Here is a 23,357-nt window from a genome sequence, read left to right as displayed (position 1 = left end):
CTTATTCTATTGAGCCATCTTCCCAACCCTCAAAAACTATTTAAGGGCCAGTGAGATTGTTCAGCGGACTAAGAGCCCGTTTTGCAAACACAGGGAGCAGGGTTCTATCCCCAGTCCCACACACCTCACCGGTCCTGACCTCAGAGAGCACTGAGCCTCCAACCCAGTCTGGGCATAGTAGTGCATGCCTGTAATCCCAATGCTGGGGAGGCTGAAAACAGGGGGATCACTATAAATTGGAGCTGCATAGTGAGGGCCTGTACCAAATGCATAAAATGGGAAAAAAAGCTATTTAAATTATTCTACCACACAAGTATTTTCCTCTGCTGATCCAGAGACTTCTGTTCCGATCCCTTGTGCATCATGTTAGTCCAGCTCCTTGTCACCTTGGGCCTCCTCTTTTCCCTGCTGCCTTGTGGGCATTTTAGCACCAAATATCCTTGATACTAAGGCCATGCAGCACCAGCAGAATATCAGTACTGAACTGGAATAATCCTCTACTCTCTTGTCTCCTACATATTGATGATGCTTCAAACCTAGCACTCAGATGTCCAAAAACTTAATTGTATTGGTACTTCTGGTCACTCACAGTTGTATGTCTTGTGACCATGTTTCACAGATGGATGCATTTGTTTTAGTGAAGTCAGAGTCCACATTTAGACCCCCTCCTGTTCCAGTGTACTACAGCTTCAAACTTTTGGCATGTAATTACCACTTTGCTTAAAAGTTTGTTGTAAAATATTTATTGTAAGAAAATAAGTAGCAGTACAAGTTGTAGCTATTATTGTTGCTTCAACTACCACTCTCTAAGCACTAAGCTGTAGACACAGTGCAAAATGTTTGTTTAACTTACCAGCAATCCTATTAAGAGGATGTTAGATAAATTTAACAAATAAAGACTGTTTTGGAGCCGGCGAGATAGCTCTAGAGCAGATCAAAGTGACTGCTTAGGCAAGCTTAGACAAGCACAGGAACCACAGTTCAAATCACAGCACCACAGGCAGTGCCACCCCCTCCCCCAGCGTGGTCTGAGCAGGCCAGAGTCCAGGCATGGGGGTACATGCCTGTAATCCCAGCACTGGGGAGGCTGAAAGAAAGAGGATCGCCATGAGTCCAAGCTTCATAGTGAGATCCTGCAACAACCAAATACATGAGTGAAAGAAAGAAAGAAAGAAAGAAAGAAAGAAAGAAAGAAAGAAAGAAAGAAAGACAGACAGACAGACAGACAGAAAGAAAGAAAGAAAGACAGACAGACAGACAGACAGACAGACAGAAAGAAAGAAAGAAAGAAAGAAAGACAGAAAGAAAGAAAGAGAACTTTGCATAGGTTAATAATTTACAGAATTTTATATAGTAAGTGCCTTATGAGGATTTTAAATGGGCTTGTGTTATTCCCTTTTGTACATATTTAAGGTGCACATTGTATTGGTTTATGTTTACTTTGTGAGATGATCACAACAATCAAGCTAATTCATATATTCATCACTTCACGTAGTTCCATCTTTTTATTTATTTATTTTTTTGTGGTGGTGAGAACATTTAAAATCTATTTTCTTGGCAACTACAGAGTAATCAGTGCCATATTGTTGACTAGAATCACCACACAGTTCATTGAATCTCCAGAACTTACTCATAATATAGCAGGGATTTCAAACCTGGTTCTGTCCTAAAAAATTTAAGTGGGGTAGCAATAACTCCATAGTCGCATGCAACTCTCCTAAGGCAGTTGTGTTGTATATTTGAGATTTCTTGTTTTGTCTGCAATCTTGCAGCAGCTAAAACCTTTTATGAATCAGTCCTACCTGAGAGGTTTATGATCTCAAATGAGTGCCAAACCACTGAACCAAATTCTTAAGTAAGAATGAAGAACCAGGATGATATATCATTAGTGTTCTTGATGCCTGCATTTTCTAGCATACAATAGAAAAAAATCAATTATATTCTATGATTAATTATTGATAGTTCAATAATTCTACAAGTAGTTTCACATGGTAATAATTAGTAACTTCCAAAAGAATTTTGCTTTGCTATACAAATAATACTTTGTACTCAAATGATATGTAAAAACATACAAACCAGTGCCCCCAAAATCGCCTTTGCAGTCCACTCTATGATTTCGGTTAATTAAGTAGTCATTAATGTTAGTATTTTTTGCAGCAGCTGCAGAAAGGCAAATAGCCCTCCAGAATCACTCTGACCAAGCAGACACAGCTACCCAAGGGAGCTGCACTGACAAAGCACTCATAAACAGTTAACATGGCACAGAGCTGAGATGGTCTTTAGAAACTTAATGGAGCTTAGCAGGAGAAGAACCAGAGGAAGTCCTTGTTTCTCTCATGATGTGATCAGCCATATTGCTATCTTTCAGGGAGGCTTTATTTTTAAATTAAGATAGGGGCTAAGGAGATGGCTCAGTAGAATAAGTGCTTTCCTGGCAAGTGCAAGGGCTGGAGTTCAATCCCTGGTTCCACCAAAAATAATAATAATAAATTAATAAATAAATAAAATAAATTAAGAGAAGACGTATTTAATTCACCAGATACAAACATCTTGAGTAAAATATAACCTGAAGGATTCATAAATGTACTTTAGACTTGATTATCCAAACATTTTCCTAATTGTTTTACTGTACCTCGCTTCTGTAGACCTAAATTATTCTAATCATATTGATTTATTTAAAGTATTTATTTAAATAAAAACTGTAAATGTTTGGTACTTGGACACTTTAAAAAATACTTTTCACTGGTTTTCAGAAACCTATTAGATGGTAATTTGTTTTCTCTGTAATTTAAATGCCCAGAGTTTGAATTGGACCTTATTAGTGTACACTGGTGACATGCTTCAAACCAACCTCATTTATAGGGGACCTCTAAGGAAATGGTTGGAGGTAAAATTGTTAGAAGGATTTTTTGGGGAGGTAGGGAGGGGAGCTGGCTCAGGATGCCTTCAGGGCAGGTCTGGCAAAGCTTGAGGATCGAAACACAGCATCCTGAGCCTGACTGCTTTGTTTAAGCAATCCCTTAAACAGATGAGCTAATGGGCAGGCCCCCAAATTTTTCAAATGAAAGTTGTTGCACTAAAACTTTCTCCTAATCACAGCACTGCCATTTCCTTCTTTGTTGAAAACACCTGTGCTGTAACAATTTTAAACTTAACAAAAATTTAGAAACACTGAAAGTGATTAAAATTATCTGAGAGGCCAGAATTGTACCAAGGAAGTACTATGCGCTGAATTCTTATCTTCATAAAATTCCTGTATGGAAACGTCAGTTTCCTGTGATAGAGTGGATTTTGGAGATAGAACCTTTGGGAGATCGATATGGTTTGAGGAGGTCATGAATATAGGAACTACTTGATGAGTTCCAAGAGAGCTATCCTTACCCCTCTATAGTGTGTAGACAAAAAGAGAATAATACATGTGTAAGCGAGGAGGCGCTCCCTCTCCAAATCCTGACTATGCTGGTAACCTTTTCTCAGTTTTCAGTATCCAGGGACCATGCAGAACCATTTAACCCATGCAGTATGTGGTATCTCGTTATGGAAGCCCTAGCAGGCAGGTAGTAGGTGCAAAAAGGTCTAATCACTTTTATTGGTCATTTTACTAGTAAAATTAATAAGGTGTCCAAATAGGATAGTCAAGCTTATACCACTAATGGTTTAAACTGCCCAACAATGAGATATATGAATTCAGGCTCCATTGTGAATATGTTAAACAATTAATTTTATCATTAATTCAGTGGAGAAAATACTTTAACTGCAGACTTCTAGATGGAGACTGGTGTGCATCTGTTTTCTTTTTTTCAACAGGTAGCTGGACAAGGTGGCTCTTGTCTCTTGGGATATGTGTTCTAGAGCCTTCAGAAGTTTAGAGTTGAGAAAAAAGTAGAGAGATACACTTCTCAGCACACTACGTTCTGGGCTGTGGGCCCAAGCCATATGGGCATTAAATATGTATCTGCCATTTACTATGTAACTTTGCTCAGCTCAAAAAGTCTATGAAAGTCTCAATTTCATCATCTTTGAAATGGTTATGATAATAAAACCTAACTAATGTAGAGAGAAACAGATAAAATTTGCATGTAAAGTAACTAGTCCTCCACATATGAGACTATTAATTCCATATTCTCCTTGATGCTTTTCTTTTCTTTTTTTTTAAATTAATTTTATTTGTGTGTGTGTGTGTGTGTGTGTGTGTGTGTGTGTGTGTCCAGCTCAGCCCACCAGGGGGCGGGGCTGGCTGGCATGTGGTGCTGGGGTATTGAACCGCGGTCCCTGTGCTTTGCGAAGCTTGTTCTAAGTAGGTGCTTTAGACCACTGAGCCATCTCACCAGTCCCTCCTTGCTGCTTTTCTTACATTATTTTGTAAATAATTTTGTCTTTGATTGTTCACATACTTGGGCAAAGTAATTGTGCTAAACACTGAACAAACCACTTTTAAGTTCAGAGAAGCTCTGAATGTAATTTAGATTTGGCATCAAATAAAGTTCCATAAAATTCATCTAACAGATGTGAGTGCTATGCGTAATTTTACCTTTATTGCAATGTATTTGCCCATCAGTGGTAAGCAACTAATCAATTGTTGCACTAACAACCTTTTTTCATAGTAAGTTGTGGGATGGGGCTATGGCTTAGTGATATAGTGCTTGCTAAACATACAAAAGGCTCTAGATTCCTGACTCTGCATAATCAGAAGTAAAGTATACTTTGTGAATGTTCATTGACATATTCAGTTGTTCATCAAAGATGCTCAAAAGGAGTCTTTCTTTTCTTTTTATTTTTTCAGACCTGTCTACTTAACTTCTCTTTTCTGGAATTTCTCAGTCCCAAATTTCCCTTCAAACTTAAGAGTTATTTCCACACCCTGCCATTTATGTAGGAGTGGTTGGGTTGCACAATATTTCTCTCCCATGTTATACAGCAGCTTACTTCATAGTAAAATCTTTTCAAATATTCTTTCCTACCTACTGATTGCAACTCAAGGGGGAGAGTACAAAACTATACCATATTGATGATCTTTTGAAACACAAAATAACTAAACCCAAAATTAGTAACTTTGAACAAGTTTTTATTATTTCTCTTAGCCCAGAGGGTGAGGAAGCAGCTTAATTGTATGCTTCGCCTCAGAGCATCTCAGTGTGCACCCTTGTTTACAGGGATTCAATCATCTGAAGGAGCTAGGTTGCTTCCACACTAACTCATACGGCTGGTACCGGGATGCTCAACTTTTCACCATGTGTGTCCTTTGAATGGTTGTTTGTACCACATGACAACTGATTTCTCTGGAGTGACTGATGAGAGAAAGGGGGATGAGGTAGGGATAAAGCATGAGTAGAAAAGTCAAGGAGAGGCTGACAAACGAAGATCTCCAGTGAATTTTGTGACTTAAGCTTGAAGGTTAAATACAATAAAGCCTTCTATATACCACTGTAGAAACCAAATACAGCTCTGACGTAATGTATATGTGCAGAGTGAAAGAGAGGTGCCACGGGGGCCATCACTGAGGCTTGCACCTTTCCATGCATGCCATGGGTCTTCCCATGAATGGGACCACTGTACACAGACACTTAGAGAACTGAGCATCAAGGCAAGCATTCAGTTTTGTCCATTTCATAAGCACTAAAGATATTTCTACTAATCAAAAGCTTAGTAGTGATTTTTGCTTTAATTGTAGCCATGGGATTTAAAAATATTGTATTTGAATATTTAAAGTTATGAATCTATTTAAATTTATTCTGTTAATCATTTAATTGAAAATATTAAGAGTAGTAGTACTCTTAATAAGAATAAAAATATTCACAAGAGACTAAAGATACACAGCGGCATTGGAACTAAATTTATGTGGGGACTTGGGCAAGCCTTAAAGGAAGTGACTGAGTTTCATTTGTAAAGATTTTGTAAAAATCAGAAAGCCAAATTGGACGTTAATAGTAGGTCAAATATATACTGAGCTTTCTTCAACTTTCAGAACACAACATATAAAATGACACCAATTTTACAAAGCTGAGATATCAGAAAGAGTAGTAACTTGTTGAAATAAACATATTTGACAAAAGTATAAATATAAAAGCCAGAAATGAAAAATTAAAATATCAAGAAGCCAAAGTTATGGGACAGGACAAAGAAACAGGTAGATTTAGCAGTATTGATTATCAAGTATTTGAGTAGACTTACAGCATTACATATAATAGAAATCTAATAATTTTTTATGTATGAAATACTATATAGTCATTTTTGAACATTCAGCATATGTCAGAAAAGGAAGCAGCCCACGCAAATGCATGGACGGGTGAAAGAGCTTGGGATAAAATATAGACATAAATATGACAGGAAAATGATGAATAATGCATTATCTTTCATAATATACAGCTCAGTATTCTGAAATTGTATTGGGGCTTACAAAAGAAAGATTAGAGATATAATTAAGAACCACAAATTCAACCCTCAAATTCTTGCAAAAGAAGCAAGTACTATTTCTGTACAAAGAACCAGGAGGCTGATTTCTCTTTGTTGTCTGAATGATTGTAAGATCAAGGCACATTAGAATTGAGAATCTCAAATAATTTGAATTAATGATAAGTTACAGAAGTAGTTATTATTTTCATCCCTGAGAAAGAGGTCTTGTGCATTCTAATTGTCTAAATCTATTCATGTGCCAACAACTTTTGTTCCTAGTAGAATTCAAATCATAAGGGCGGTACTTTATTTAACAACTTACCCTTTCAAACTATTATAAAGCTGTGAGTAATGTTTAATTACATTATTGCCAATCATTTGAAGAATGGTAATTACTTTGAGCCCTTGGCCACTGTTTCTCATCAAAAGTGCTATGGCATACTCCATAGGTCATAAGTTCATATCCTGATCCTGCTAACTTTCTTCTAAAGCCTTACTTAGCCCTTGAGATAAGGAATGATGCCACCCATTAGAAATAGTTATTAAGAAATACTTAAATCATTTGATGAAAACAGATATGTGAAATGAAATGACTCGGGCTCTTATGAATTGATTGCTCTTTGGTCAGTTTTATTTTTGTCATCTTGTATTCCTCTCATTGGCCAAGAAAATAACTGTGACCAAGAGATATTATTTTTCTGTGAAAGATCTGACATAACAAAATTATTTTAATGACTCAGCTGGGCTCCTAGCCAAGAATTTAGTGGGTAACTGAAAGTACCATTTGTCTGCCAAAGTGTGAGGGTTAGTTCTTAAGTGTTTGTCTAGGAAGAGTGTTCAGGATATTTTCTTTGCTATAGAGGACATGACCTGAGACACACAGAGGAACTGGTAAAGGATGGACACAATTTTTTTCTTTTAAAAGAAAAAAATATATATGTTACGAGGCCACACTAAGATTTTTCTGAACAAAAAGTTTAATCTGTTATGCCCAAAGAAGGCTCTGCAATGCAAAGGCTATGTTCTGAACCAGATCTTACTGCTATGCTCTGATGTAGTCAGCTGTTCATGGTAACTCTGATTGTTACAATTTGTGTCTAGGTTTCTCCTCACAGCCTCATGCAGTCATGGGGCAGTGTTTAGAGTTTGTGATTAATTCATAATCCAGTGATGGGATTGTAGTTGTGAGTGCTATTCCCACCCTGGGGTGGGTAATCTTCATTACAATGTAAGGAGGGGAGAGAGGTTGCCTCTGTGCCACAGTTTCTGTCCCTCCCTTGGCTCTTTGCTGTTTTCCTCCACCATGAAAAGTTGCTCTCTGCTACGTGCCACTCTGCCTTGGAGCCAGCCATGTATGGACTGAAACCTCCACTAACTGTGAGCTAAATAAGCCTTTCCTTCCTTAATTTTAGGTGTTGGATGTTTTGTCCCAGCAATAAGAAAAAAGTAACTGAGACACTGACTTTTGGTGTTTTTGCTCTAGATTCAATACCTGATCTTCATTGTCCCTTTATCTACTTTGATATATCTTTGTTTTGTCAATAGATTTTCTCTCTTTTTTTTTTTTTCCGGAGCTTGCTATTGAACTCAGGTCGTTGTGTTGTCAGGCAAGCACTTATTCAACTGAGCTATCTCCCCAGCCCCCGAATAGATCTCCTCTTGTAAGAATTTCCTTTCCTGCTCAGCCTAAGAATAATACATTCCAGCTAAAGTTTACCTGAAAAACTGAGGAATATAGTTGTTTTAAGCTCAACAAATGAGATTAGAAGCTTCCCAAATCCTTATACCTACTGTCATCTTTCTAACATATGTCATAATATTTGGGGAAATAAATTTATTCTGAAGATACTGGCTAGTATCAGATTTGATGCTTAAGTGTGTCTATGATTGGAAATTAAAGTGTTATTCATTATAGAGTGTCTTTTCTTCTTCATCTTCCTCTCACTTGTGACTATCCTGTAAGGCAAAATCCTTGGAAGTTTTCTCCCTAAATCACAAAACTGAAAATATATTCATCATATAGTTTTCATATTTCTGTGTGAATATTGTCTCCCATTTTTTTCAAGAGAAGAAAAATAGTAAGAAAAATCATTAGAAGCAATATACAATTTCAGGGTTAGGAGATTTGACTCAGCAATGGAATGCTTACCTAGCAAGCTGGAAGCCCTGGGTTCAGTCTTCGGCACAAAAAACAATAGACAAACCTCCCCTAAAATAAATAAATAAATAAAATCAAGCACTGGCCAGATAGCTCAGCAGTTTAAGCACCTGCTCAGGCAGACTCAGGGACCGGGGTTTGTTCCCCAGTGTGCTGTGCCGGACCCACCCCCAGGGTGCATAGAGACTGAGACTAAGACTGCCTGTAATTCCAGTACTTGGGAGGCTAAAGACAGAATCTGATCTGTATAGTGAGACCCTGTAGACCCCATACTAACTACTAAAACAAATGAAATATCATAATTTTAAAAATGCAACCAAAACAATACAGTAAAACAAAAAGAGACCAAAACCAATACACAATTTCACTAAAATGGTAGGAATTCAGCAATGGCTGTTATATTGCATATTTTTGTCTTCCAATTAGTTGTTCAGATTAACAGAAACAAGCATAAAAAACTGCTTAAAAATTAAAAAGAAGAAAGCAAAAAAAGCATTAACTCTTCCTTGTAATAGATAAGTAAACATCAGCAAAATGATTATCCGAGCTATCCTATGTATATACACATACTTTTCCTTCCTTCTTTCTTTCTGTTCTCCTTGCCTCTTGTCAGTTACTCCCTCTCTTTCAACAGTTTTTGTCTTTTCCCAGTATTATTCCACTGCCTGTGACTAGAACACTTCTTCCTACATGATCCTCAGTATCCACCTTGCACTAGTTTTCCATTCCAAACATTGATTTTTAAAACCTCTTTTCTGGAGTACCTTTTCTGAACCCTAAATTCTCATGTCTTGATTTTCCACTCTCTGATCTTCTGGTCATCTTCTTCTTACTTCTAATCCCTACATACACTGTAAAATCTATTCAGTCATAATTAATGAAGTTGAACTTATTGTGCATCACTCAAAAATATTCTCTATGCTGTAGTTTCTTTCTTATGAACTTAAAACACAAATACGTGCTGACAGTTTTTGAACAACTAGTGATGGGCACAGTGCTGGAAACATTACTTCTTTGCTGCAAGCCACACAAGAGTATGGACCTTCTCAGTTCTATTTTATTTTTCTCATTTCTATTTTTTCTCATTCACATCTATGCACAATGGCTGGGGATGCACCTGATTTGTCTTCTTCTCCTCAAATTCTACTGTTGTGTACTCCACAAATTCAGGTTAGCCCAACTCTCTATAGAAACTTATCTACTGAATCAGACTCATTTAGTCATCTAATATAGACCAAGAACACTTTCAGAATTGAAGACTCTGAGAAACCCAGGCTCAGTTTCAGTCTTCAGAGCACTCAGAATGTACTGAGAACATTTGGGAAAAGATAATAAAAATAAAATGTAACTGTTATGACAGGTATACATAGAGAGGATGGGAAAGTAGAGGAAAGAATTGAAGATTCTTAGAATCTTCCCCCTCAGAAGGACGTGCCATACAGAATATAGCATTCAGTGATAGCAGCTCTATTGCTATCTGAATCCCATAATCTATAGGGAGGAGTGAGCACTTGTAGTATGGAGACAGTTTGCACGGACACCCTAGCAATGGAACAAGCATGTCTTTCTATGACTGCGGAGAAGTTCACATGGAGAAAGAAGCAAGAGAGAACTTGGGAGAGGTGGGAGGATTATCTTTGGACATTCTTGGTTAACTTGCTGTGGAATCTTGCATTATATTATAGGTTGTAGGACAATGAGGGAGATTTAAGCAAACACAATTAAGAAACACTATTTTCTGTCACTATACATTGTCCCTCTACTATCTCACTCTAATATCACTCCCTGATTTCTCCTGAAGCCATGCCTTCTAATTCATTTTAACATACTCTTAAGGTAATAATAATCTCCTATATTTGATATAATATCAAGCTCGTTTATCTCTATGACCCAAGACTGTAAGGACCAGCCCAGGAAGCACAGGACATCCTCTACCTCCTAGCCTCTGTTTACATATTGCTTGAGCATTTTTATTTTTGCCTTCATTTTCTTACCTCCCCATCTTCTGATTCTGTTCACACCAGAGTAGTTCCAACTCATCTGCCATCAGAATGTCACATCAATGGTCAACTTCTCTTGAGCACATTTGTTTTAGGTTCCTTATGCAACTGAAATTAGACTCTGCCTGAGTCATGCTATTCATCTTACATTATTACAAACTTTTTCTCTTTCTACCACAAGAGCTAGAATCATGTGCGCTTTTCTTTTTTAATCGTATGACCAAATCATTCTTTCATCTCCTTCCATAAATAAGCCAAATTTTCATGATTTGTGTTAGACTCAGGTCACCACCCCAAACTTTGATGATTTTTATCTCCTATATCAATCCTTCTTTAATTTTATGTTTAAAATTAATTTTATGCTTGATTTAGCTTTTGGTGCTTTCAAAGATCATACAGAATAATTTTTCCAGTGTATCCAGCCTCTCAGTTACTGTTCCTCTTCTCCAATGACTTAATACTCTGCTATAAGTCAAAGGCTTCTTCCCATAGCTATTCTATTGACATTGTTTCTAACTCTCAACTGCATATATCCACTATAGTTATCACTGTATGGCTTTTCAGGTCACTCCTGGTAATATCATTGACCAAATTGCCTTTGATTACATAAGAATTTGAATCAAGCTTCAATGTTTTATTATTTTGATATTTTCCTTTCTCAACCCGTAGTATTACCACATTTTCCCTTATAGTACACAAATACCATAGCGAGTCAAAAATCAATCCCTACTTAATAGCGTAGTGCTTTTTTCTGTCTCACTACTTTTCCTACAAAATGAGCTATATCAAACCTCAAGTGAAGTTGCATCTACTAACTTCATATCTATATAAACATAGTTAAATAAGGCATACCAAAAAGCAACCACATAGTGAATCAAATCAATTTCACTTTAAAATCATGATCTTGAATACCCTCTGGAAATCATTGTGTATTTCCTTATATTTTTCTGGTCTGCTCTCCTTACAACACCCTTACAGATACATTTCATAATCTTTCTTAGCTTTTTCCTTCACAATATTTTCTCAGTTGTTTTTTGTTTTCCTATTTCAATAAGCAGATTAAAGAATTCACATGATTTACCACTTCTACTTGTAATAACATCCTTGAACCTTTCTTAGAGGCTTTCTTTTATTGATCTGTGCATGCTTTTGAGGTCAACTCATATATTTTATCTTCACATGCTCATCTATCTTAACTTCATACTTCTAGTCTGCAGTTGCCCAAGTTCCTTTCACATATATCCAGCTGGACTTGGCATCTCAATTATTAAGCATTTAAAAGTCATTTCTGAGTTAGCAGTAAATAGAGGAGCTTCTGATAACTCTGTACCTCTCTAGTCCTTATCCCATTCACACATGCACAACTACAACAACAACAACAACAACTGGTACTTGTTATGATGGTTGTTCCCCACATCATGGTTTCAATTTCATTCTTCCAGCTGGATGGGCCAATGCCTTGGTGCTACCTTTGATCTTATTCTTTCCTCATCATCCTTCAATGTATCATGAATTGTACCACTGCTGTCTATGTCCAGTTCTGCTGCTTTGACCAAGGTCCACAGCATTTTACTGATATTTCCATTTAATTATTTCCATAACTCTAGATCTTGATCATGCTATTTCCTTTGTCTCAGGAGTAACTACCCATGATCCTGTGAAGATGGAAGGCAGATGATGTTGCTTTCCTCCCAAAAAGTTTCAGTACTTCCTACTTTAGTTAAATTAGAAGCCTAACTCTGAATCTTACCTAAAATACCACTCGTGCTCTAGCCCATGTTTCTACTCTGATTTCATCATTCTTGTCCTTTGTTGCTCCTTATCACTGATCACTAAAGCGTACTGCATACTTCACTTTCCTGTCTTCCTTCTTTCCAGTCTCCCCCACTACGACTTAAATACTTTGAAGGTAGTGTTTTGCTGGTTTGTTTGCTATTATATTACCGGTCCTAGATACATGCTCCAACACACATGCAAGAAATGGTTGTGGAATGAATGAATAATTTAATGAATGAAATTTGTTTTCACATTATGTTACATAACCTTCTGTGCATACTAACAGCCATGTAATTCACTGTAGTAACTAATCATCATCTCTGGAATCAAACAGAGAAGTGTGAGTACAATTCAGCTTTACTGTAGAATCTTACAAAATTTAGGTACTGTCTCCAGGCTTTGTTTTGTCATTTTAAAAAATAGAGCTAGGAAAAGTGACTGAGTGACTCACAGTATTATTACAAGAATTAAATGAAAAAATGTAGGTAAAGTATTTATAATGCCTATAGCGTAACAAGATTTCAGTAGATAATATGTAGTTACTGAAGTTAATATAGATAGATATGTAATTTGTTTTATTTTTTGGTATCTTGTTTTTCACTAAGTAACTTTAGAAGGTGAGAAGATAACCTCTTAGAGGCCAAAATTGGTGATTTTTATTTCATATTTCATATTTAATTTTAATTTTTTAACTTTATGTATTTGGTACAGGGTCTTACTACACAGCTCGGACTTGCAGTGGTCCTCCTGCTTTCAGCCTCCCTGGTGCTGGGATTACAGGTGTAGTCTCAGTGCAGTCCCAGTGCACCTGAGGATCAGGCCGGAGTGGCATTTGGTACAGGGGATAGAATCTGGGCCCTGCACTTGCCTAAGCAGGCACTTAGTCCCCTTAGTTAGCTCACTGGCCCTTCTATTTCTTAATTAAAATCTTGAATTTTTTTCACACCAATAATTAATTGACTCTTCTTTGAAGATCAGGTAATGCCCTAGAAATATTTCAATGGTGCATTTTCAGTGTGCTAATGTTTATAAAGATCCAGGACCACAAATTCATCTACTTCTCTATGACAGATTACTCCAGAGTGGAAAAAATATATTGGTTACTTATTTGGTTTTGTGTTTAAAAAGTAGGACTCTCTAGGGTATTACCACTGTGAAATCTAAAAATAGTTGAAAAAGAGTTTCTTTAAAGTGATATTCATTGAAGTTATTTGCATGTGTGGCACATAATCCATGGAAAGTTTTATACTTCATCAATAATCATGTTAACTTTTAACATGACTTTACATTTTCGGGGTTTAGTAAACTTACTCACATGGTCCAACTAAATTTTTAGAATTAACAAGTATGAGATCAGAACCCTTTACTTCAGTGAGTTTAGTTAGGATAATCCAGGAGATAAGACAGAGAAATCATTAGCAGAGATTAAGCTTCACTAAGCCATATTAGGTATCTTTGCAGAATTTGCAGTCATACTGTATAAGTTTTTCAGTAGGACCCAGTAAATTTTTTGTTAGAATATTTTTTGTTAGAATCATGTATGAATTGATGAGAATAGATAGGATAAGACAGAGAATAGAATAGATAAGACAGGACTGGAGTTCAATTAGAATGGCTGCTAGACAATAGCTTTTGTTTTAGTCATCTGCATTTCTGTGATCTCTGTACTTGTGACTAACGAGTTCAAGCCTTAGTTTCATAGACAGAATAACTTACGTCCTAGTTGCAACTGTATAATTATTAGGCTCTACTGTTCTAACAGCGCATGCACAACCTCTGTGCCTCATTCCTTCATCTACATAACAGTAGGGATATATCTGCCCTACGTCTTTATAGTGGTAATAGCATTATGCACAAATAAAATTCCTATCATTTTACACGTGAAGGTTATTAATGTTACATATTCTATACCATCTACTTTATAATTGGAAGGAGTTCTAAAAGCCACACAGTATCCATTTCTGATCTTGCTGCTTTCTCATTTTTTATTATTTGTTCATCCCTTTCACTTTCTAAAGTTTGTGATTTCATCAACACCTTTTTTTTTTTTTTTTAAATAAGAAGGATGAAGGATAATGGATTTCGCTAGTAGAAATGCCGTGGTGACACCGACCAGATGAAGTAAAGAATTCATTTCCTTTTTCTTGGGTGATATTTTGATAACAGTCCTTGCCAGTTCCTTGCCTGGATATTGCTAACTTGTGTTCTTGTCATTTGTGCAGGAAATGATTTATTTCTTGTAGCAGTTCATGAGCTGGGACACGCTTTGGGACTGGAACATTCCAATGACCCCACTGCCATCATGGCTCCATTTTACCAGTACATGGAAACAGACAACTTTAAACTTCCTAATGACGATTTGCAGGGCATTCAGAAGATATATGGTAGGTTGCCTTTGCTTCTATTTGGTCAGTCCTACAGTGAAGTAAAAAATTCTTGGCCTGATTTTTTCTGTGAGATTAATGCTCTCAATTTGTGAGGCAAAGAAAACCTAACAAAAAACAGTTGGACTACTGGAAAAATATTATATCAATTCAGTTTTGTTGGACAACAGTCTCAGATATCGTGGTGTATTGATTATGGGACAGTCTTAGGCACTGATGAGATTCTATTATAATTTGAAGAATACTTGGGATTATACTAAAAACATAATAAACTTGCATATTAAAGACTCAAGACAAGACATATAGTGAATGAAACCAATAAAAGCAGTGGGGAATGTAAGACTTTCTTATAAGATGCTGAGACTTTTGGTACAATCTAAAAGATTAGTTCAAAATTTATGAGATTTGATGTCAGATAGTTCCCAGAGAGAGGATTTTTGAAAATCAAGAAAGTACTAGTATAAAATAAATACAACAAATTTACCTCAGAGGCAGGTAATAACTGACAGAGATTGAAAGTTTACCAATGAGGGAGTAAAACTTAACAAATTACACTTATTAACATAGTGCAACTTAAATGTGTACATAGTAATAATTTTATTTGTGGGATTCACAGAGTAAATGCATATTGCAATGGGAAAACTGTCCTGCACACTTACTGTAATCTTAATTCCTTCAATATCACCATTGACCTTTATAAAGACATGTGTTTCACACAATTGTTAAGAACTTGACATTTATAATTTACGTGTAACAAGCATGTTTTATCAAATTAATGAAGAGAAGATCTCCTTTTTATGATAACAAGACAAATTTGTGCTATGTGCATGTTACTGTCAAGTCACCCCAAGGTATTATTTGCATTTTTAAACAGTGTGATTCATGTTCACTCATCTGTTTTGCGTTCATTAGTTTCTCAATTTCTCTATGAAATTTAGCGTTATGTCAGGGTTAAAATAGATTTGGGGAAAAAAGATCAACTTTTGTGACACACTTTTATTTTCATTCAGGTAATGGGAAAAGAGATATGTCTAGTACTGAACACTAGTTAGCTTCTCTGTTGAAATGGGCTATCCTACACCTATGTGTGTGTCATCAAATTCCTCTCGCATAACTGAAAGAAATGTCTTTCCTATGACCTCATTAATTAGTAACCTAGACTAAAGGTTTCAAAAGAATATCCTTCTTGTATCTAAATATTGTGAACAACTATGTATTTCTTTCTAAAAACCTAAATTCCTTGAGGAATGATGTTTCATATCTATACCAAATTACATGTTTAAGCTTTGGCTTGGTATAGAAGCCTCATTTTGGAAGGATTTCTCTACATGAAAACTTTACTGGTGGTGTTTTTAATCAGTAGATGTTTTGGATTTGATATTTAAATGAAACATATATTTAGCAATTTTTCCAATGTTTTAGTAGAAAAAGAGTGAAACAACTAAATATTAGAAAACATAGTTGGAGATATAATGTATTATAAACTTTGATAAGAGATCTTTCTTTTGAAAATTTACAAAGTCATTTTCTTTCAAAATACAGGATTAACTTTGGTGACGTATACTCCAATACTCATTTTCATTTCTTTAATATTTATATACCACCCACTTCTACTTCCAACAAAAGATTTGATAGCAGGTTTCCAATAAGGGCTGTGGATAAGCTATTTCAAAAAATTGTTAAAAATGAACAAAGAAAACCTAGTTACTTGGATTAAGAATCTAGCATGATAAGGAGGATTTCTCAAACACATAGCAGCACTTTGTTGGATAGGATGGTTCATTTATTTTCATGAAACGAAGGCTATTAAAGACCTCTTAGCTTGCTTAGTTTGTGGCCTCTGCTGATAAGTGATTGTTCTCTGTAGTATATTTTCCAGCACTATTCCAGTTTTAAGTGAGCCAAGCACTGTCCTCATATTTTCAAAAGGTCCACCTGACAAGATCCCTCCACCTACAAGACCCCTACCGACAGTGCCCCCACACCGCTCTATCCCTCCAGTGGACCCAAGGAGACATGACAGGCCCAAGCCTCCACGGCCTCCCACTGGCAGACCTTCCTATCCTGGAGCCAAGCCCAACATCTGTGATGGGAACTTTAACACTCTAGCTATTCTTCGCCGTGAGATGTTTGTTTTCAAGGTAGGAGGCTGTGATTTTTTTTTAACGATAGATCAAGTATCTAGTTGCTCTAGAAAACAAGTTCTCATTCAATCTGACACTACCTTCCCAAGCCCCTCACAGTTAGGAGGGTCAAAAAAGCATCCTAAAAACTAGATGCACAAATGGGCTTACAAGTCTGGCAGAAGATTGCTGTAATATTCTATTTGGGGAATGCATTTGTGTCAGCAGAACCTAAAAATGCCTAGAAATGGGAGGGTTTAAAAAATGCTGCATGTTCTGAAGAGATAAAACAGCATAATTTAAGTCATGAATAGGAACTAATAAGGATGATTTGCTTGGGAGCTTACTTGCTTCTAGGCATCCTCTAGCTATTGTGTCTTTGGTTTATACATTTTTATGAGAGACTTAGAGTTTATTCCACTATTACGGCATTGTTTTTTATAAGTATCATTTTGTTCGGTACCTATTGGTAGTTATTTGAGCTAAATCTCTATGAGACTATTATTTTTTACTTCAAATAAATATTGTTCTCTTCTGTCAGGCATTTATGGCTACCTAATTGACATTAGTTTTAAAAAGTTATCAGCTAAAATTAATTCTATATTTGTTAAAAGTGTTCCTTAATATCTCTGTATTTTTAGAAAACACAAGCAGTGCATCAAATATATATTATGTGACATTGAAAATTGAATGCACTGTAAAACTAATATAGTTTGTTTTCTCCCCCAATACTTACAAACTGACTTAAAAATTAAGAGAGAATGTAAATTTGCACTCTGTCATTGGAATATTAAAATGGGCACATTTCACACATATGGTCCACTCAAAGTAAAATAATTTGTTTTCATTTTTTCTGGGAATGAATCAATATGTAAAGGAATATTATCTTACTTATATGAAATTTCATGTATACCAAGGTGGTACTTTAAAAACATAGATGTCAAGTACTTTTAAGTAGGCCGGGTACTTTATTTGTTTTATAAAATAGTAAGATCTAGATGCAGTTCGCACAAAGCTACTGTGACTTCCAGAAAAAAAAATCAATGAATTTCTTCAAACACATACATAATCTTTTTTAATTCTACAGATGCATTTCAATGCTTAATCAGGTATAACCATTCAATATGAAATAGGCTAATTCAAATTGAAAGGATAAAGAAAAATATATCTATACATTTATTCAATGGTAAATATATCACATCCTAATGTAGCTAAGTTCAGGGCACCTATTTGAACTGAAAATGAACACTAGATGAAAATTTATTAGACTGTTTTGACTGAAGATTTGTACATTGCAGCTTTATAGCTTGACAGCATCACAGCGCAGTGAAATCACCTACAGGGTCGGTCTTGCCTGAGTGTATGATGTAAACCTGACTTCGAATGCAAGCTTTTACATAATTCCTGTCTGTCTAAGAGATTGCTGTCCTTTGAAGACACTCATGTCTTCATATCTAGCAATCTCCTTCCCTGGCATCTTTGTGTGCTGCACATCGCGGGTGCTTAGTGAGGGCAGCTGACTTCCAAGTGGGGTTCTCTAGTCACTCGCCCTTGGAAATGAGAGTACAAGAAAAACCTCATAGCTCAAACTCTCAAATAAATGACCATGATTTTCAATATTAGATCATATATCTAAAAACAAGGAAGAACTGCTTAAGCTCTTAGGTCCTCTTGAACTCTGTTAATCAAAATTCTCTAGAAGATTGAGGTTTTTTTTTTTTTAAATTTTCATTCTCTGTTCTCTAAGATTAATTTCTTTGGAGATAACAGATGCGATATGTATTATATTATTAGTTTCCAGCTTGCCTAGTTTCACCTAAGTTTATAGTTTCCGTATTTATCTGACTTTTTATATAATGAAAAACAAGTATATTAGGAACCAAGTATATTAGGAACCAAGGAACCTCTGCGTAATTAGAGGCTCAGAGAGCCTTCCTGTCTTCAGAGAGCTTATATTTCAGAAATGAAAGTGAACATGAATCTAAATACTTTTAGATCCCAAGAGTAAAAGTTATGACATTGAAACAAAGAGAAAGTACTGAGTACTTTATTGAAAGTACTCTAATAAGTTTTTCTGAGATGTAGATTGTGGTTAACTTTGAGAATGGTTGGACTTTTATAAACATATTGAGGAAATGAATAGTGTGGCAAAAAAAGTATGTGTATTGGGGAAGTACAGGTGGAAATACTACCTAGTGAAGAGGGCTGAGTTCAGAATGTCACCTCTATAGAACTTTGGATGAAAGGAGAGAAAACACATCTCAGGACTACCTGCCCTTATTTAACATCGATCACAGACTGGGTAGTTAACATGGACCCACGTCCACGCAGACAGCTATGATCTACGAAACTTGTAACAGCAGTGAAATTCAGATAGCTTCCTGTTTTACCAATGAGAAAACTGAGCAACAGAAAAATGAAGATATTAGGCCTAATCAATGCTGTGAATCATAGTCAAGCAGAGGTAGACTTTCCTACTAAAGGTTGTTGCTGTACCTAAAAACTTAGAGAAAATTTCTGAAGAAGAGGAAATGGTAAATATTCAAGAAATACTTACTGTGTGACTCCTGTGTGCTGTATAGACTATCTCAAGCACTAACAAAGTTACAGTGCACCAGACAGGTGGATTTCAGTTTTTCAGGGTTCTTTCCAATTTTCAGGGTGGACAGATGGGTGGGATGGCTTTGCATAGAGATTCTACCCAAGAATGTTGTGAAAGCATGCATGTAAGAATACATGATTGAGCCCTGAAATGCCATTTTCCTTATTTCTGACACCAGTTCTCCTAAGTTCTCTCTATACTAGTTAATCTAGGCTGCTTTCACCTCTAAATTTAGGTATCAATGTTACTGGCCACAGGATTAAGTGCATATTCTTAAACTTATTTGCTTACTGCTGATCAAATCAGGAAGGACATTTATATTGGTGAAAATCAAGAAAGATTTATTCAAGGTTAGTGCTGAGGAGACCAAGGGGACTCACGTGTCTCAAATCAACATCTTACTTTACATAGTGCATTAGGGTCTTTGGTAGTAAGGAACAGTGGGGGAGGAAATACAGAGAGACATTAGACATGTCCAGGCTTGTTTCAACGCCCTGTATCCAACTTTTTCCTTCCTTATGTGTTCAAATGAAATAGGATTTTGACCTCTCAGTGCCAGCACCTGCATATTCTGTCCATTCATCTGGGCTCAGGAGACATGGGTATGTGGTTATCTCTCATGAGCAACTTACTTCTCAAGAGAATGAGAGAAAAAAAAATCTTAGTAAAGTTCCACTTTTCCACACCAGTTACAATTGTCCCTTACCTGGTATTAATACCAGAAATTGCTCTCTGCCAAGCTATCACTTGAGTTTTCTTTACTTAGCTTTCCTACTTGCAAGTTACTCTCTCAAACTCGTACTTATCGAGTCTTTACTCCTTGACACCTTCCAGAGGTCTGTCCATCCTCTCTGCTTCTTCAGCTCCAAATCTTTTAGGTGATTTGTACATTTATTCTCCACCTCTGCCTATGTTATGTGTCTATCTTATATAATTATTTTTCACTGCAAGGTATTTTTTAACTTAATAATAAACTTAAACAAACCTGGAGTTGGCTCTTATGGGCTTCATGGTACCCACTGCTAAGGAATAGAGAACTCTGTCATAATTATGTCATTATATTCATAGTATGACAATCAAGTACAATGATATTACTGAATTACAGTTCATTCTAGTAAATTTTTATTCTCTGGCTAAGATTTCACTAAGCATTATTTACTTAAATTCTACATTTATTATTTTTAAGCAAGCGATAAGAAATTTTAGATATAAGCAAAAGGTAATATCTTTGGGGAGTTTCATTTTCTTTTTTAATAATTTTATTGAGAAGCAAATAGCAATGAAATAGTTTCACAAATGATGGCTAGCACATTTTCAATAATTAATATATTGTTTATTAGTGTCTTAGTGGTTATTCATTGTACAAGATGCAGACATGATATCCTGTCTCAAACACTATTAGAACAAACCTCTCTATTCATTGACTTAAGAGAATGGAGCTGTGTATCTATCTTAACTATTTTGAGCATATTGATACAAAATGGTCGTTCATTTCTATCTCAATTTTTGGTTAGTTTTCTCAGAGAAGGTCATTCCTTTGTAATTTAAATACTGTAGGTGCATAAATTCAGCAAAATATCCCAATATAGTCCAGTAGCCCATAATATTAGTGGGTTTTCCATAAGACTGGCAATGTCTGAAGTTGTTGACTTGAGCCTTTTACAGCTCAGCATATTAATATGACTTTACTTTTTATGCTTCATTTTATTTACTTTTCTGCTGGATGGTTAAGAGCAAAATAAAGCAAATCCTATATAACAAGAAATGTAACTTTTGTATCTGATAAGGTCAGTCAAATTCCCTCAGGATTTAACCTGAAACCCTGTACCACAGTTTGTAGGTCTTTTGTCAGTGTCAGTCATGTGGATGAGTCATGGTCATTGCTTGACCAATTTGCTTTCCGTGAAAGCCTGAGAGAATGTTTTCTCTCCATGTGTCATTTTTTTAATAGATAGAATGCTTTCTATAATAGGAGTTTCAGTTTGAAAATTTTTTTGGTAACTATTTTTCTCTCAGATGATCTGTTTTACATTAAACTTTTCTGATATCCATTTATTTACAGAGTTCACCTGGATATGTTTGTATTGGGTAGGGAATATTTGAAGAGTTACATATGCATTAGAAAGTTAAACCCTGTGCCTCCATTGTCTTTGTGGAATATAAAACCCCTATAGCAAGAAAATGAAAAATCAAAACAACAATCCAAGGCATGGTGAAAATAACAATAACAAAAGAAGCTTTGTCCTTCCTAAGAGATGGTGACTTTAAGACACTTCCTTGAGGAATATAAACTGAGTTGACAGTATGAATATATTGATTGTTCAACTGGTTACTCTCAATGTGCCTTTGTACTACAGCATGAAAATATTAACTATTTTACTCGTTTTATAAAGTGAAAGACTTAGCCAAAGTTGTACAGAATGTATTTCATGTACTTTAATATCTGAAATTCTTTTAATGCAAAAAAGTGGGGGGAACATTCTTCTGGATTATTAACGAGTTCTTATATCAAAAGGAACAAAGGCCAGTGCTTTATACTCTAAGTTAGTGAAAAGGGACAAAGCTATCATGGAAAGCACTCAAAGAAACATATAGTACATATATCATTTATCGTAATAGTAAATATAGAAGACCAGGCTCATAGATCCATGAAATGAAAGGATTTGCCAAAGCAGATATTATATATTTCATTGTTTTAAATATTAATTTTACTTCTGTTCATTCCACACTGAACTGATTATTTTTAAGTAAAGCCATCTTCATGGATGAAAACCTAAGTAATTCTATGTAAGAACCACAGATCCAAGTAAAGAGAGTATGACCCAACTCAAATTGACTAAAAGGTGCTTTCCATTTTACTTTTGTTCTGAACAGTGGAAAAGAAGGAAGGAGAGAATGGAGATGTTTCCTAAAACAATTACAATGGATATAAGATTTTTCTTTCAGTTACATTTCAATAATCTTGATTTGAGACCAAAACTGTCATAAGTGGTCAACATTAGACCTCTGTTGATTTTCTATGAGATTGCTGCCTCTCTCTCTATGTTTTTTCTTACTACCTCAGTTGAAGGCGCCATCATGTCTCATCCCAATATCCTCCCAAATGGTTGTTTCTTTTCTTCTTCTTTTTTGCTGTGCCAGGAGTTGGATTCAGAACCATGTGCTTGCCAGGCAAGTGCTTATTCTACTGAGCGATCTCCAGGGCCCCTTGTTTTGTTTTTTTCCTACTCTATCTTCTTCATCCCTTTCAACACTACATACAGTTTGATATTGTGAAAATCATTCATCAAATCATATCACCTCTGCCGGCGATCCTTCAAAGTCTGACTCAGGGGGCCAGTGGTCTAAAGCTCCTGCTTAGGCAAGCTTAGGTAAGCATGCAGGGCCCATGGTTCGGTCACCAGCACCATATGCTGTGCCAGCCTGGACCTCAGGGTGTGCTGAGCCAGCCCACTCCCCCCAAAAAAAGAAAGAAAAGAAACACTGACTCAAAAGCCAGAGTTCTTTCAGGTGCCCACAAGGGTGTGTGATCCCTCCATTTCCCCTGTTCTTTAGATTTCCCATCCTCTTTTGAAACAGCTGTATCATGTTTCAAAATAAAGGTAAAAAGAACTGTAGTGAAGTGGTATAGCATGTGCAAAGCCTGGATTCAATATGTAGCACTATAAACAAATATAAATAAGCAGAAAATTCAAAAATATTTGTTGGCAGAGAATCTAAGCCATATTTCACAAATTAAAAACATTTTGAGAAACAATCCAAAATGGTTAATTTAAAATTACTATAAGTCACAGTTTAATTCTCTACTGCTGTGAGTCACCTGGACATAGGGCATTGTAATTGAGTCTAAATTCACATAAGACCAAAGGAGCAAAAACCAAGACACTGTAAATAGAGAATTAATTAAAATTTCCTTGTAAT

The 23,357-nt window shown here is 35.9% G+C and overlaps 1 protein-coding gene across 1 annotated transcript in view; it reads left to right on the top strand.

The window, feature by feature from the left end:
• Positions 1–23,357, top strand: part of Mmp16 (matrix metallopeptidase 16) — a 280,573-nt gene that overhangs the window by 178,964 nt on the left and 78,252 nt on the right. The window contains exons 5-6 of the mRNA XM_004647205.2: positions 14,550–14,711; positions 16,641–16,852. Coding sequence (XP_004647262.1) covers positions 14,550–14,711; positions 16,641–16,852 — 374 coding nt within the window. The remainder of the gene's footprint in view (positions 1–14,549; positions 14,712–16,640; positions 16,853–23,357) is intronic.

This window comes from Octodon degus, unplaced genomic scaffold (genome assembly GCF_000260255.1).
Source record: "Octodon degus isolate 3935 unplaced genomic scaffold, OctDeg1.0 scaffold00294, whole genome shotgun sequence".
Classification (NCBI taxonomy): domain Eukaryota; kingdom Metazoa; phylum Chordata; class Mammalia; order Rodentia; family Octodontidae; genus Octodon; species Octodon degus.
The sequence above is the reverse complement of the archived record's forward strand: the minus strand, read 5'-3'. Positions and strand labels throughout refer to the sequence as shown.